Here is a 15944-nt window from a genome sequence, read left to right on the forward strand (position 1 = left end):
GTGTCCCTGACCACAAATAGCAGAGTCCAATCAATATTCCAATAAGTCTAATTTGCTTCCAGGAAGCCAGAAAGTTGATTTAAATAAAACCTTTAGTGTTTTTTCAATGAACAGTCCTTACTTTGCTGCAAGTTTTCATCAGAAAACATCTGTCCGGCGAGGTGACCTGCAGCGCTCAAGACGACACACGTTTGCACACCACAACTGTAATTGCTATCCGTGGAGTTTCTCTTTAAATAAGCTTGTTTTTTGTTTTAATGCAGCAGACAGAAGAAGCCAGTCACATATCTGCAATATGTCTAATTATGGGGCACCTGTACTCGCTGGGTCAAAGATTTTATTTTCCACTGGGTCTCCATGGACACTGCTTGTTGCCTAGTGACACAGCCAGTGTGAGTGAAGGAGCTTTAGCAAATACTGTCATGATTGGAAAAAGAACAGTCTGCTTTGTATAAATGTATTTTTTAGCAAATAAAAATCTGGCATTCTTACATTTGGACTCTTTGTGAGTTTTGTAAATCATTTATAAAGTTCTGACAATTTGCTTATTATTGTTTTTGTTTTTTAATTATATCCGTTTTGATTTCCTTTGCAAATCAAACTTTTATTGCATTTGAGCTTCCCTTCTCTCACTCTGTGCTGCTTTCGTTTTCCTTTGCGTATTTGCCCCATTTTGAAAATATTTCAAACATTCATCATTAGCTTTAGCTGCCTTCCCTTTTTTCGGCATTTTTCTTTTAAATCTCTTCTTTTCTGCTGCCTTTCAGGACCACCTCACATGACACATACATGAGGCAAGCTTGCCATTTCAAAAGACTTACATTTTCCTCACAACAGTAGAAAAAAGAAAAAGTTTTTCTTCCTTTGTGTTAAACCATCATAGAAACATGCTGAAAATCCATAAATTCTCAGTATTTCAAGTTATGGGAAACAAACCCCAGACAATTTTCTAGCTCAATTACAGATACTACTCCATCTAGGTCAGGGGTCGGCAAACTTTTTTATTCAAAGAGCCATTTGGGACCGCCCCTAATAAAAAAGAAAGCTCCCGGAGCCACAACCCGTTTTGACATCATTATATATATTATGCATGTATATATTATTCAAAGGTGCTCATTACGTCGATCGTGATCTACTGGTCGATCTTCAATGACATGAGTGTAGATCGCGGGCCAGAAAAGAACTTCTTTAAAATCCACCAGCCAATCAAATCCTCACTGAGAAGTACGGGACTTGATTGACATGGAGATTGGCCAATCGGAGATCGTCTGAAGCATACGTCGCTGCAAATGCACATTATGTTCTTTAAAAGATGATACCGCGGCCGCGTTGGGAGGAGTTACTGGTTCTGGTCTGATCGCTGCATGGAGCGATGTGTTTATCAATGCATGGTAGACACTGAGAATGTGGAGAGATCAGGTTTATTATTTTGAAGAGTTCTACTTGGTAATCATGTTTCCATGTGTGAGTTCATAAAATCATCCCAGAGAAAGTCTCTTCTTCAACTCCTGCAGGGAAAGCTGCGTCTGAATCTGACGCCCGTGTTTTCATCTCTCTGACAGAGTTTGAAGCCAAAGCCCCTCCTCCGCCTCTCCACCTGCTTTTCCTCTCTACCTGTTCACCTGTTCATATCCTCTGCAGCTGAGAGTTGGTTTCCCCCGCGCTCCTCAGTGTGTTCTACACAGAGAGCGCTAAATACGATAGTCGGGTCGCTCCAGCGCAGCACAAGGATGAAAGAGCCGGACGCAGGTTATAGCGGGGATAGAGCGGGTTAAGAAAATGAATGGAAGAAGGCGGCCTGCTGAAGAAATATTCAATATTGTACACATTTTATTTTTAGTCTGAACTATCTTTTATTTAGAAAAATCTTTTATTTTATCAGTCCAGTATGAAAAAAAAAACATCATCAAAAGCTGTGTTGGGTGGTTTTTGGCTGGGTCTGGCGGTTTTCAGATGACTTTTCGGCTGGAAACCAGTGACTCTATCTGGCAACGCTGGCGCGAACTCTCAGTCTGTCATCAGCGAGTTGGTCTCTGCCCCGCGGTACGTCAAGTTCCCGGCAGAAGATCGGAGTGTTTATTGAAGCCGCCCCGCGTGCCTCTCCCTGCTATCAGCTCTGCAGGTCTCGCCCGATAAATACGAGCTCATTACAAGCTGTTTTTTTACGTGGCTCGTGCTTCGTGCGGAGCTATTAGCGCCTTTGAAATGCCATGAAAAATGAACAAACTAAAATAAAATTTAATTATTATAAAATACTCATTATTTTCCAAAGTCACAGGGAGCCACAACAGATGGATGAAAGAGCCACATGTGGCTCCAGAGCCATGCGTTGCCGACCCCTGATCTAGGTCATAGATCTTCAACCTTTAACACTTAAAGAGCCATTCGGGTTGATTTCTCACAACCCAGTAGAAGCCACAAAAATAAGACCCTGCTACATATTCATGTTGCAATCCTGCTAAATATAAATGAACTATTGTAATGTCGGCATAAATAAAACATTAAGAGAAAAATTGCCTGTTTTCAAAAATATGAAATAGTTTTCAACTTTTGGCAGAGGGTCACATGACCTTTCAAAATAAAAGACACCCTATGGTATAGGATCATCTCAATGCAACAAATGTTGTAGAAGGCAGCATAATGTAAGCAGTGAATAAATAGAAATATACATGTAATTTTACCACTTTTGTTAAACATCAGCCATCAATTTATAATTAACCTAAATAAATCTGAGGTAATTGAGTGACCTTTTTTTTTTTAGAACCATAAGGTGTGCTTGAAATTCTGAAATTATTTAAAAAAAATCTTTTATGAGGCTTTTACAGGATGTCTGGCTGTGCTAGCTGATCTCAAATGGCTTTCTGTGGTATATATGACACACAAAAATCTACAAAAATGTTCCAGTACGATTTTGGTCAACTACATAACCGCTTGATGGATTGTTGGAGCATTATGGGTACTGTAGTCAGGAGCCAAGCTGTGTAAAAGAGTTGACTTAACTGTCTCTTTTGTTTCACTTGATTGACGTCGTTAAAAGACATTACTTTTTAAAATTAAACTTTTTCTTTCTCAACCAGAGAGCCACAATAGAGGGTAAAAAGAGCCGCATGCGACTCCGGAGCCTCAGGTGGCAGACCCCTTATGCAGGTTATTAGGTAATGAAATGACCTCTCGAAAAGGTAAACCAATAATTCATAGAACCAAATATACACTTCTATAAAAAAGTTGGAAAAATTATTATAATAGGCTCACTATATGATCTTCAAACTGGAAGTATTGCTTGTGAAATATGTCATCTGTTAAACTTAAAAGAATTCAATTTTATGGAGTTAAGGGGCATCACTGACCTTAAACTGCCGTTTTTTGGCTGGTTTGACATTGACCTCCCGCCAGGTTTCCATGCCCTTCTCTCTCTGATCCAGGTAGTATCCCTGAACAGGATTTCCTCCCTTACAGGAAGGAGCCCTCCAGCCCAGCACCATCTCTGATCCAGTGCACAACAGCAGGCAAATGGCTGAGGGAGCAGAGGGAACATCTGGACAGACACAGAAATTACAATCAGGAACAAAAGAACGACTGCTTGGCTGTAAATCTGCGCCGTGAAGCCATCTGAACAGAAAAAAAGAAACTCGAGTGACTCCCCGAGAGACTTCAGCTTCTGTCTCGATTTGCAAGTTCTTGACTGTCAGCCCACACAAAGGATTCTCAGATGAAGGATGCATTCAGCTTGTTCTCAATTTGATGAAAATGTATTTCTCACAAGGAGCTGGGCTGGTGCCACGCAACCCCAGGTGATGCCAGAGCAGCAGAATGGATGTGAGAATTTTGCCCGGAGTGATTGGCAAGCCAAATGAGTCATCACTGTACTGTTCCGCAGCCAGCAGGAGCACATTATATTATATGAGACGGCACAGAAAGTCAGAAGGGTCGGCCTTACACTGACTGATAAGCCACTTGGTGGAAGCTGCATGACAAATCAGATGCAGTGTGGAAGGCACACAGCCTAAGCAGGGTGCTGATGTGCTGCATTAGTGTCTTTTTTTGTACTTACTAATCGCTGATTTGACCATGATGGGGCCAGACTCATCTGAATATCTGCTGTTTCCAGCTCGGTTTACAGACTTCACCCTGAACACATATTCCCTGCGAGTCTTCAGGCCATGGACTGTAAACCTGAGAACATCCATTCAGTTAGGATTTTTTTCTTCCCAGCACCTGCTTTTATCCAAAATGCTAAAAAAAAAAAAAAAAAAAACATATCAAAGATATCTCACTCTGACCTGGTTTTAACCACAGGCTTGTTGTTAACGGTCTTCCAGTCCTGTTTAGCAGTTTCACTGTAGTAGAGATAATATCCCAGGATGCCATCTTTGTCTGCGGGTTCCTCCCACTGCAGCAGCACAGAGGTGTCAGTGTCTCTGATGGCAATTACTGAGTGAGGCGGAGCCGGCACAGCTGAAAGAAATTACATCAGTCCTTCACCAACAAATAAAACTCACCATTTATGACACAAAAATGAATCAAAATTGGTACGAGATCAAGCACGTTTCTCCCCAAACTTTGTTTTTCCCTCACAAAATAAAACGGGAGTTGAAATGGCCCCAACCACTAAACAATATAAATAAAATTGTAAAATACTCCTCGTCACATGAATTAACTAAACTTGTATGCACTTGGTGCATCTTTTGAATTTCAGAGGTTTATGTCAGGTGCAGTTGCAGGTCTGTTGTGCTCCTATTTTAACATGCAGCAGGGCTCTCACAAAGGAAGCCAGATGGGGACACATGTTAAGAATTTAACTATAATTACTCTGAATTATAAATAGATCTATCAGCACTTATTCATGCAGTATAGGGAAGCCACTATTCTTGGTTTAAAACTGAACTGTATGTTACACCTTTGAACCAAATCGTGGGAAGTGAATTGCTGCATCCCTACTGCATACTTTTGCATAACTTTCTTTTTTCAGTTAATAATTTCCGGAAAAGATTTTTTACATTAGATTCTTTGACCAACCTAAGAGCAGTTGAGCAAAAATCTAATTTCTTTGCTCAGATTATTTAATTTGAAGCTCCTTAAATTATGCACAAGTGACTGACTGCTATATTTTAAAAACACGTGCAGATAAAGTCCTTAAAGACAGTATCACTTAATTGAAGTGAAATGAGTCAGCTAGGAATCTATATTCAATTACAAACCTTTTTTTAGGAGCCAACAGTAAATTACAAAAAAAGGTAGCCTAAATTTTGATAAAAGGACAAACGATGACCTGTACAGTAAAATAAAACTGGTGTAAACTGGCACACATAAATCCCCTTAGATCCACCAGATTATGTGTAAAGCTACTGCATCAGCAGCTCATGCTACAGGGAAATGCTGAAAGTGATGTTCCTCAAAAAGTAACTGACCTTTGCAGAAGGCAGAGTAATGAATGGGTAGCAGCAAGTACAAAAATATCCTCTTACCTTGTGGTTTTGCGAGGGAGACGGGCGCGCTCGGTTCAGAGGGGTCGCTGACGCCGTACTTGTTGACGGAGCGCACTCTGAAGCAGTACTGCTTCTCCTTCGCCAGGCCAAACACGGGGAACCTCGGAGAGCTCACCACCATGTCCAGGCTGGCCAGGCCCCAGCTTTTCTGCCCTGCCAAGGACTGACCAAGGCGCAGCATTAATAAACACAAAGCATGTCTCCATGGTGTCATCTATTCCAAGGGCACCCTCATTATCCCTCACCCTCTCAAATATTTTGCAGGGTTCAGACTAACAGCAGATAATCAGGAGTTAATTTTTAAGTTTGTGTGCAGACAAAGGAAAAAAAGAGCATTACCAACTAGCTGCTTCATGCATAAACAAATACGGAACAGAAAAACAAAAAGGAAAGGTTTGTTAATTTTTTATGTACAGTCTTTGTTTCAGCTTCAGGTGGAAAACAACAACAGAATGAAGACTCCAAAAGTGATTATAATGTTTAGACCTGAGGGCAAATAGGGTATTTGAATATTCCCCCTCATTATTTAAACGACATGAGGCAGCTGGTTTTCGTCATTTCAGATACATTTGACAGGTTTATTACCAAAGTGACTTATAAAACTTCAATTAAATCCAGTTCCTGTGGCACTTTTGTGCAAATTGAAGTCAGTAGATATTGAGATTCTGATATTAGAGAGTCAAAGCAGTTTTTTTTAAGGGGGAGATCAGGTTTAAACTTCTAATAATTGGAAAAATATTTTTTATTTGGTAGCCTATTAATTTTAAACTGTAGTTAAGAAAAAATATCTAAAAGTTATAACTAAGAAGCTAGAATTAAGTCACTAAAATGAGACAGTTAGTTCATTAAATAAAACTTACAAAACTTAATATTCTTTTAAAGTTTATTTTCCCAAAATAACAGCATCTAGATATATGGATTTTTAGTATCAGAAGTAAACTTTTTTCTTTTATTTTTAACCTTCATCTGTTGAGACTGAAGCCAGTTTCTTTGGGATTCTCAACCTGTGCCTACTGTTCTTGTGGAGAAAGCTGGTTCAAGTGTTTTGCTCAACACCACCAAGGTAGTTTAAAGACCCTCTTCAATGAAAATGGTGTTATTTGTGTTTTCAACATGTTCTCGGAGCATTTTGTCTCATTATTTAAGAACATAAAGAAAATGTATCTTTAAATTGTGTTTCTGAGTATTTCTTTATTCAAAGCATGCATCAGGAGCAGATGAAAACCTGCAGTTGGAATAAGCCTATAGCAGTGACACAAGTGCGACAGTCGACCGGCTACAAGTTCCCTTCTCCGCCCCATTTTGATGCATCCACTTGTAGACAATTAGATCCATGTACGTCTTTGTTTTTTCTCATCCCGGCTGAAAACTGACTCAAAACTGTATGGCTGGATAGCTCCAATACTGCTCGCCACTTTTGTTGCACTGCTAATGTTAGGTTGGGGTCGTGAGGGGCTGTAAGCTAGAAGGAGAGAGTGTAAAAAAATAGATGGTGGGAAATGGGGGAAGGCTTACTCCATGCCAACGGTTCTGTCCACAACTCAGTCAAATTTCTACTGAACGACACAGGTTTTTGTTTTTGGTTAAAAACTGTTTAATCCTAATCCAAAGACCACTGAGAATGGTTTTCAATAGAACAAAATATGATCAGAGTGCGATTTAAACGAGGGTATGTCAAGCACTGCTGGTTTTGATCTGTCATCACTGGGAATAGAACCAGCATTCCTTCAGTTAGAGGTTCATATTACTAATCTCCACTGGCAAAACTGCTGGTTTTGACATGGTTTGAACTGGTCAAAATGCTTCTTAGTTCCTTCACAGTTCAGAATAGCTCTAAAGGACAACCTCTAAAAGGACAACCTGCTTTGGCAATAATTGAAAAATACACAGTTCAAATGATTAATACAGCACTATATTTTAAAAGAAGTAGAGTAGAGTAGTACTACAATTAAGACATCAGTATTTCACATACATGTAAGTCTGTATATGTTTTGCTCTTGTACATTGGGTATTGTGAAATTTGATATTCTGCGGAAATTCCCATGCTCAAAATGTGGCCATTAAATAATAGAAAAGAATAAGAGGAACCATCTCTGGAAAGTTTTCTTTGACTGTATTATTTTATTTTTAGTAGCAACAAAATAAAAATATTCAAGTTTTTCTGCACAATGATCCAAATTTTCACTCTTGGATTCACAATGTCAACCACAAGCAGATCTTTTTTTAAACATTTCTTTTGAAAGTGTTGCTCAGTGATATGATTTGCATCGGAAGCAGAATGTTTTGCATGTTTGTGCATCTTTGGGAGTCTGTGGAGAAGAGCCTGACCTGCTCCACATAGAAGGTCAGCGGTTCTCTGCCTCGGGGCTCAGGCTCGGTCCACCGCAGCACTACGTAGGAGTCGCTCACCTCGCAGGCATGGACATCGGTGGGAGGAAAAGGAACTCTTATCTGACCTGCACGGCAAAAGTGTGGAGAGGAAGAATGAAGAGAACAGAAAACAAGACAAGAAGGTGCTGCTGCAGCTTTTCCTCATGCTTAATCTTAAAGCGTTGAAACTCCAATCTTTTGGATATGACACAAACACAGATCTAGAGAGATGAGCCTCACCTTTTCAACACAGTTTCACCTGAGTAAAAGATGATTCAGCAAACTTATATTTGATTCAGCACACTGCAAGGAGATCAAGGACCGGAGCAGTCTTCAGATTCAGCTGGAATTGTTCATTTTCTTGTGCTGCAGGTCTCTGTGATTGCATCCCCTGAAGAGTTAGCAGTGCAGCGGTGTGGATAACACCGGAGTTCCACAGCAGAGAGCGCGCACTCATTTAAGAAATGCTGATCTGGAAGAGGCAGGGGGTTCATGTGTGTGTGTGTTTGAGGGGCTGATTGCATACAGAGCAGACTAAACTCCAGAGAGCTTGTCTTGAGCTTTTTGCATCAATGTCGTTTCATCTACACACCTTCTTTTGTCCGTTTGTCTTTCTCAGTGTTTATAGATTTGTCCTTTCTGAACTTTGCTGCCAAGTGTTGTAAAAGTGACTCTTTGTTTGCTTAATTTCTCTAGACCGTGCGTTCTGCACGCCATCCTCCTGGAACTCATTTATCCAGAACCACTTTGTAGGCGTGTCTATGTATCAACAATAAAAAAGATTAATTTTTTCAGCCTATATGATGTTAAAATATTATAACAGTAAGTGTGTTGTTCTGATATAACAAATTCATAACCCAGATGAGGTGATTCTTTTTAACATTTCTGATGTTTTTACAAAAACACAGGAATACGCCAATCAAGAGATGCTAACTTTGAAAAGCAGACTGAGCGTGTCTGAGCGTACTCGTTTAAGGCCTGTATGTGTGCAATACTTCAATTTGCAAAAAGTGTTTAATAGTTCAGTTACATATTTATTAAGACTTTATTGATTTATTTGTTTTTTTTTTTTGTATTTTCAAACTCACAATGGCAGTTGTACAAATAATTATCCAAGAAGTTTACAAGAGATTTTTACTGATTAAAAAAAGGCATCTGACAATATCCCCCAAATATGAAGAAAACTTTGGCAATGCCGTAATGTTGCATAAAATAAATTAAAAAATTTAAAAAAAGTTACATAATGATAGTCCTCAAGGTTCAGTCTTCAGTCCTCTTTCACTGTGATGTTTTTAGATGATTATTTGTGCTTCCTATGCAAATTTTCCAGATTCATTTACCATCAAATTTTCAGACCAGAATTAAAAAATGAATAAGAAAAAGGATTCATAAGTTTATGGTTCAACAGTAATAAAGATGATACACTTTATGTAAAATAAGGAGTGGTATTAATAATGTCAAATCATACATTTTTGATTCTGTTTGTCATAAATTAGCTTAAAAAACACAGAAAAGTGACTGAATCATTCCATAAAGTAAATATACGTATATTTAGGCTTAAGACACAATAAATGTAACTGTTACCACAAAGCCTCAAGCATGCATAATCTGGAGATATAGACTCTTTTTAAATTTTTTTTACAAAACCAAAAACTAATCATCCTCCTATTCAATTACTGAGATACTTTAAGAATGTAATATTCAGACTGACGATAATCCAATTCAAGAATTCTTTTAGAAATTCAATCTTTTTTTTATTGAGAAGTGTGAAAGAGTAAAACCTTTAGATCCCCAAATTCCTTAAAAAAGGAGTGAGACTAAATAACAGAAATTCGTTGAACTGTGTTCATCTATTGGAGATGAAGACATTGTTTTTTTATATGGGGCTCATTTTTGGGAAGCTTGTTCAATAAATGTCCTGGAAATCTTAGTTTGGATTTCTGCAATGTTTCTTGAACCTGTAATATTTCTCAAAACTGCAGCTGTCAATTTATTTACGGTACTAAAGTAACGTTTGCTTCAAACGACATCACAGCTGTCAGCATTTTATTTTGAATCGTTTACATGTATGTGTGTACAAAACTTTGAAATGGAAATGAAATGAACAAACGTTCTAACAGTTGCAATGAAATCTGAAGCAGCTGTTCAGTCTTTGCTGAATTTCTCCATGTACATTATGAAAATATGTAATATGCACTACAGAAGCGTGTCTAAATGTGTTTCACCAATCAGAAAAAAGACTCCAGCCCACATCTTATTTTCCTCTGGCCTCCTTGAACACAAATTCCCTCCCTGCTTCCTTTCTCCTCACCCCATCTGTGAGTCTCATTGTCAAGGTTATCACTCCCCCTCACAGGCTTTCACTGTACCCCGGGCCATTATGTGCTTTACCACCACATCAGGGGGGAGTCTCCTCACTTTTTGTGCTTCTGTAAATGTATCAGATGTTCATTGCCGCAGCTATGCATTTACTCCAGCTCATTGTGAAGCTGCGACATTGACACAAGCCGGCGGCAAGCTATAAGAGGTGGCGTGACATTTGCCAGAAAAACATGCTCTCTGAAAATGTCCCATTTATACATAAGAAAAAAATCATTTGCTAAACGAGAGTGGAGCATTCTCACCTTCCAGTTCGTCTTTGGTGATGGTGATGGCCTTTCCTCTGCCCACTTGGACCACTGAGAGGAGGAGAAAAAAACAGAGAGAATTAGACAGATGAGAATGGCCTTTTTGTGTTGTAATATTAAGAGGCAAATGAGGGGAACATGGGAAGATGAAGACGAGGCCAGAAGCAAATCAACCTCCTGCCTGTCCTTCATGTGTGTTTAATGATCCACAGCATCTGACCACAGTCCATCTGTCCACACACACACACACACCATCCACTCTATAAAGATTTCAAACAAACCAAAACATCTTGAAAGAAAAAAAATAATGCATTTCAGTTTACACTGTCACTGCCTGCGAACAGCGAGCCTTTATTTGGCAGCACAGATTTATTCGCGGGTCCCTAACAGGGGTGACTGTGGGAAATGAGGTGGATAATCACACCGCTGATGCTTGTTGTAGCGCAGAGATGATGTAGGTGACTGACAAATTAAAGTAAAGCCTTTCAAGATATAGAGTTTGTGCTCCCCATCCTGACTTTAAGACACCTGTCTTCTGAAGAGCGGCGCTTAGATTCTTTAAGACAAACGGGCGATGAAGTTAATAACAGTGATCAAAGGAGCTCATCGAGATTTCTTTCTGCTCTAATAGCAGGAAAAGAAGGAAGATAAAAGGAGGAGAAGAACATTGGAAGCCTTTAATGACAACATAGATTCAGGTGAGGTACACAAGTCAAATGAGATGGTTCAAAGGGTGTCCTATCTTGCGCACTTTAATTTTATGTGCTAATTTCACGATGGAAGTACATCATTGGTTCTATATGGAGTAAAACGAAGGCCAAGTTATGTTTATACTATCAAGAAAACAAAGATAATATTTTTAAGTCTAAAGTTTTTACCCCTCATTTGCATTTAAGCGTTGTGTGGTTGTTTTTTACTTACTAAAGTACTAAAGATAACAGTGAGACTTTAGCTGTACCACATGTATGTGACGGAGCAGATGCTGGACAGAAATATACAACTAACCATCAGAGACAGATAAGCTGCACATTTTCATGCGCGTTCACTCCCCTTCACCAGACGTGCATACCAACCCGTGTACTTCCTTTCCTGCAGCACAGTGTGTCAGGGGCTGCACACCTGGCTGCTTACCACTTTTTCCTCACACTTACATTCCTAATAGATTCAGCAGACACTTCTATTGAGTGCCTTTTTATAAGAACACGAACAGGCAAAGCAACCCCTTCCCCCCTTCCCCTCCCCATTGCTGTGAGTTCTCTGTTTACATGCTTTCCTGCTAGGTTGAAGCCCCTCACACCCCCAGCCTAACATTACAGGTGCAATAAAAAAATGACAAGCAATATTGGAGCGATCCAGCTGTACAGTTTTGAGCCAGATACCAGCTCAGACGAGGAAAATAAAGAAGTGCGTGGATCTAATTGTCTACAAATGGATGCAGAATGAGGCGGAGCAAAGAGCTTGTGGCCCGCCATGCGTATTTTCTACGTCACAAATATATCAAATTTTTTTCATCTGCTCCTTATTTACAAAAATCTGTATAAAGAGGATCTTAACTCTCTCTCTCTCTCTGTCTCTCTGTCTCTCTCTCTCTCTCTCATCTGTCATCAGAAAATGCCACAAGAACAATAAAAACACCAAAAACACACGTTTTTATTAGAGCGGGTCTTTGGTGAATATTGTGGGTAATTTATGCTAATGTTTTTGTAAATGGATTTCTTTATGCATGGTTTAATTTGTGTCCTCTGTGATGGTTTATTGTCTTGATGTTCATGGCTGTAAATTGAGGGCAGCACTCATCATCAGAGAGCAGAGAAAGAGCAGAGAAGTGAGCTGGAGCGATGATGTAGAAGCCGGGGGATGACAGCTTAAAGTGAAGCAGAACAAACAGAAGACTGTAGGAAACAACACAACCCCATGATAATGTACAGACACATTCATGGTTATTAGTATTAATTGGACTTTTGAGGGTAACTAAATACAAAAACATTCCAAAGAATTAGTGCTCTGAGCTTCACCCTCTTGCTCAAGGACACTTCAATGCACATCGGCAAGCAGAGCAGGAATTCAACCTGTGACCTGAGGTTGACCGCTCTCCTTCAGGGCCACAAAAAAGCTCATGAATCAGGATCACTTCCTGAAGAAGTCTATTTGACATTTTTAACTTTGAAAGCACTGTAAGTACTGCTTATACTGTTAAAAGACACACCTAAATTCCAGTCTACACGACAAAAATAAATAGGGATGTGGAATGAAAGTGGTTAGTGAGGCGGTTACTGAGAGCTAATGGTATCCCAGTCTCCATAGGAAGAGATAAGAAAATAGAGTCGTAATGAGGTGAAAGGCAGATTTAGCCCCCCCCCCCCCCCCAACCCCTCAGTTAAACCCACCAAAGCCAGTAAAAGAACAAATACAGAAACATATGCGTAGCTCAGAATGTGACAATGTTACAGCTACAGCAGGTCACAAATGGCAAGAGGCAACCCAGCTTAGACATTTAGATAAGATCATACAGACTATTTTTTCTGACACTGCCCCACACAGCAACAAGAACTCACAACAGGCAGTTCAGAATCAGCTGTTCTCCTCTGAACTGAGACCAGGAGGAGAAGCATGTCATCTTATGTTTCAATTTATAATTTCTAAATATTCGAATGGTCTCAGCCTTTTCTACTTTATATTTCAGATCTTTAACTTTACAGATCTCAAAGACTCTAAAGTTTTAAACTAACTTAAGGTTCATTTGATATGTTACTAACTTATTTTAGTTATTTTTAAACCTGAACTCTTAGTAGTCTTTGGCACTTAGCCTCTTTTTTCCTACTTTACAATTTGTTCTAATAATTTATCTTTAAAAGCTTCATTTTTTATCAATATTTTACACCATAACTACATAAGGAACCCCAAACTAAATCCTGAGTAGAAAATGGTCTTTTTCTACAACAAAAATCCCCAAAATTGAGATTCAACAGTTTTTAAGGTACAAACAAAAAAAATAACCACATTTAGACAAAATAAAAATGTATGAATCCAAAAGCAAAGCAAAGACAAGGTCAAACCAATGTGAAAAATGTCTGAAGATAGATGCCACCAAAATGTTTTAGCATTTGGTCTACTTGTTGAAAAGCAGTGCAGCATATTGTCTGTGTTTTAAAGAGAGTTCTAGTAGGCGTACGTTTCTTGTTTTTCTTTTTAATTAGACAAGCAAGTGACGACACGTATACATCATACCCGTCGTCCTGGTGTGCTCCAGAGGATCTCCGGTCAGGACGGCCTCCGTGGCTTTGGATGGGCGTCCTGCCCCGGCTTGGTTCACAGCACGAACTCTGAACTGATACAAAGTTTTCTCCTTCATCCCAAACACCGGGAAGTGGCACATCTTTTGAATATGCACATTGCAGCGCACCCACTCATCCTGACCCTGTTCACATCTGAGAGAGAAAGACATAAATCAATGCAGCAGAAATAATGTTTATGCCACAGCAGAAACAGAGGAAAGGCACATTTGAATAAAAGGTAAACAAGAAAGCAAGCACACGATGTTGTGAGCAGCCTTAAAGGCCACAACATCATAAAACAAGCTGTAAAACATTGCAGCCCACACAGCACGTCAGCACAGGCACTGCCAAGGCTGACAATTGTGAAGGATCATCTCCTGAAAATCTCAAAGCAAAAAAGATTTTCAAAGTTAAAACTCAGCTCAGATTGTTTTGAGCAAAAAAACATTTTTTTTTCCCTTTGTAGAAAACAAAGACAGAAAACGGTGCAATTTTGTGTCCATTAAAGGGGTTGCTAGGGAACTAGAAGGCATCCCACGTTTTATAACTACCAATAATGAGAAAAAACATGTTTTTACAAGGTCAAACACACACAAAGATATTCTCAGAAATGTACCAAGCAGAATGAAAACGGATCTGCACTGGAATCCTGAAACACATGAATGCAGAGATTTCATTTGTCAGTTATCAGCCAGTTATCAGCCAGCTCCCACAGAAGCCAGAAGACGCCAACGGCTTATTTATGTCCTCCATCATTAGAAAATGCCACAAGAACATACTAAAAACTCCCAAAGTTGTAAGAAGATACAGTGAAAACCATTGAAGACCCACTCCAATGAAAATTGCGTTTTCTTTCAAAAAGATGATTGGAGTCGGACTTTAAAGCTTTAAGATCCATAATTAGAACGTTTGCACTAAATTTCCCCAACGATTTAATAAAATAATCCTGTTGCGTGGTTAATTTGAGAAATACCTTTCCACAATGTAACCCTGGATAGGTGATGCTCCATCTGCGCTGGGCGGCTGCCAGGTCAGGAAGACGTAGTCTCTGTTAACATCAGACACCTGCACGGCCAGAGGAGACGCAGGACTGCCCAACGCTGCAGCGGACGCATCTAAGGACGTACAGTCCAGAGACATGACAGAGCTGAACAAAATGCAAAACACACACAAAATAGAATGAGAACGTACAAGACAAGTGCAAATATTTAGAGAAAAGAGGAAAAAAAGCATTAGAGGATGAGAGGAAATGTCAAAGTGTAAGATTTACAGATCGCGTGAGGTCAAATGTTGGGGTTGATAAAAAATCATCAGGAAAAATGAAATCATTATGAGTGGATATATGTGATTATAAAAAAGTACTTTTGGAGATGGTGGTTGTGACATTTTCAGATGAGACAGAGTGAATATATTTGTAGAAAGATGCTGCCAGGTATGAGGTCTAGAGGATGGAGGTTTATGGATGCAGTGAACAAAGACATGAGGGTGTTAGAGGAGAGGATGCAGAAGACAGGGTTAGATGGAGGAAGCTGATTGGCAGTGGCGACCCCAGATGGGAAAAGCTGAAAGTAGAAGAACAGGATTATAAAACAGTACTTTAGTAAAAAGAAAATAAATGAATTCAACAAAAAATGCACATTTTATTTGCATTTGTTTTTGCTTTACTGTCATCCCAGTTAGTGATGCAAGCTGAATAAAGGGGAAAATACACATGCAGAAAAGTTCCCCGATTTACTAATTAGTGCCTCCATGTGTGACAAAGACATGGCTCCTGAATGAGAGCCAGAACTCAGTGTTGAAGGAGATTCATTTGCGTGGTGTTCTTAAAATGCTATTTAATGCTCACTAAGCTCATGAATGAGCCACAGAATATCATTGGGTTTCATCAGCACCAGTAACATGCAGAAACTGCCTGAGTCCCTGTAATACTGAGGAGATTTGAAAAGTGACAGCTTTTCTCTGCTTTCTATATTCGCTGCAGACAGCATACAAAAGGAACACAAGTCCATGAAGAATGTATACTTTCACAGGAAAACATTAACAAGCCCTCAACTGCAGAACACTTTGATTGATGGTGCAATTTCAGCATATGAATCCCCGCTGGTTGCGGACAAGGAGTAAAAGGCAGAGCCGGAATACAAATGGTGTTTGGGGCAGAGGATTTGCACAAAACACTATTTATCCAA

At 39.4% G+C, this 15944-nt stretch overlaps 1 protein-coding gene across 1 annotated transcript in view; it reads right to left on the reverse strand.

Annotated features, from left to right (window-relative positions):
* The window catches only part of LOC101168984 (myomesin-3), a 69093-nt gene that overhangs the window by 28930 nt on the left and 24219 nt on the right, over positions 1–15944 (reverse strand). Inside the window, exons 11-18 of the mRNA XM_023964567.1 lie at positions 14732–14873; positions 13712–13911; positions 10481–10534; positions 7815–7942; positions 5466–5649; positions 4281–4455; positions 4052–4173; positions 3348–3535 (exon numbers count right to left, since the gene is read on the reverse strand). Of these exons, the coding sequence (XP_023820335.1) occupies positions 3348–3535; positions 4052–4173; positions 4281–4455; positions 5466–5649; positions 7815–7942; positions 10481–10534; positions 13712–13911; positions 14732–14873 (1193 nt within the window). The remainder of the gene's footprint in view (positions 1–3347; positions 3536–4051; positions 4174–4280; positions 4456–5465; positions 5650–7814; positions 7943–10480; positions 10535–13711; positions 13912–14731; positions 14874–15944) is intronic.

This window comes from Oryzias latipes, chromosome 16 (assembly GCF_002234675.1).
Source record: "Oryzias latipes chromosome 16, ASM223467v1".
Lineage (NCBI taxonomy): Eukaryota > Metazoa > Chordata > Actinopteri > Beloniformes > Adrianichthyidae > Oryzias > Oryzias latipes.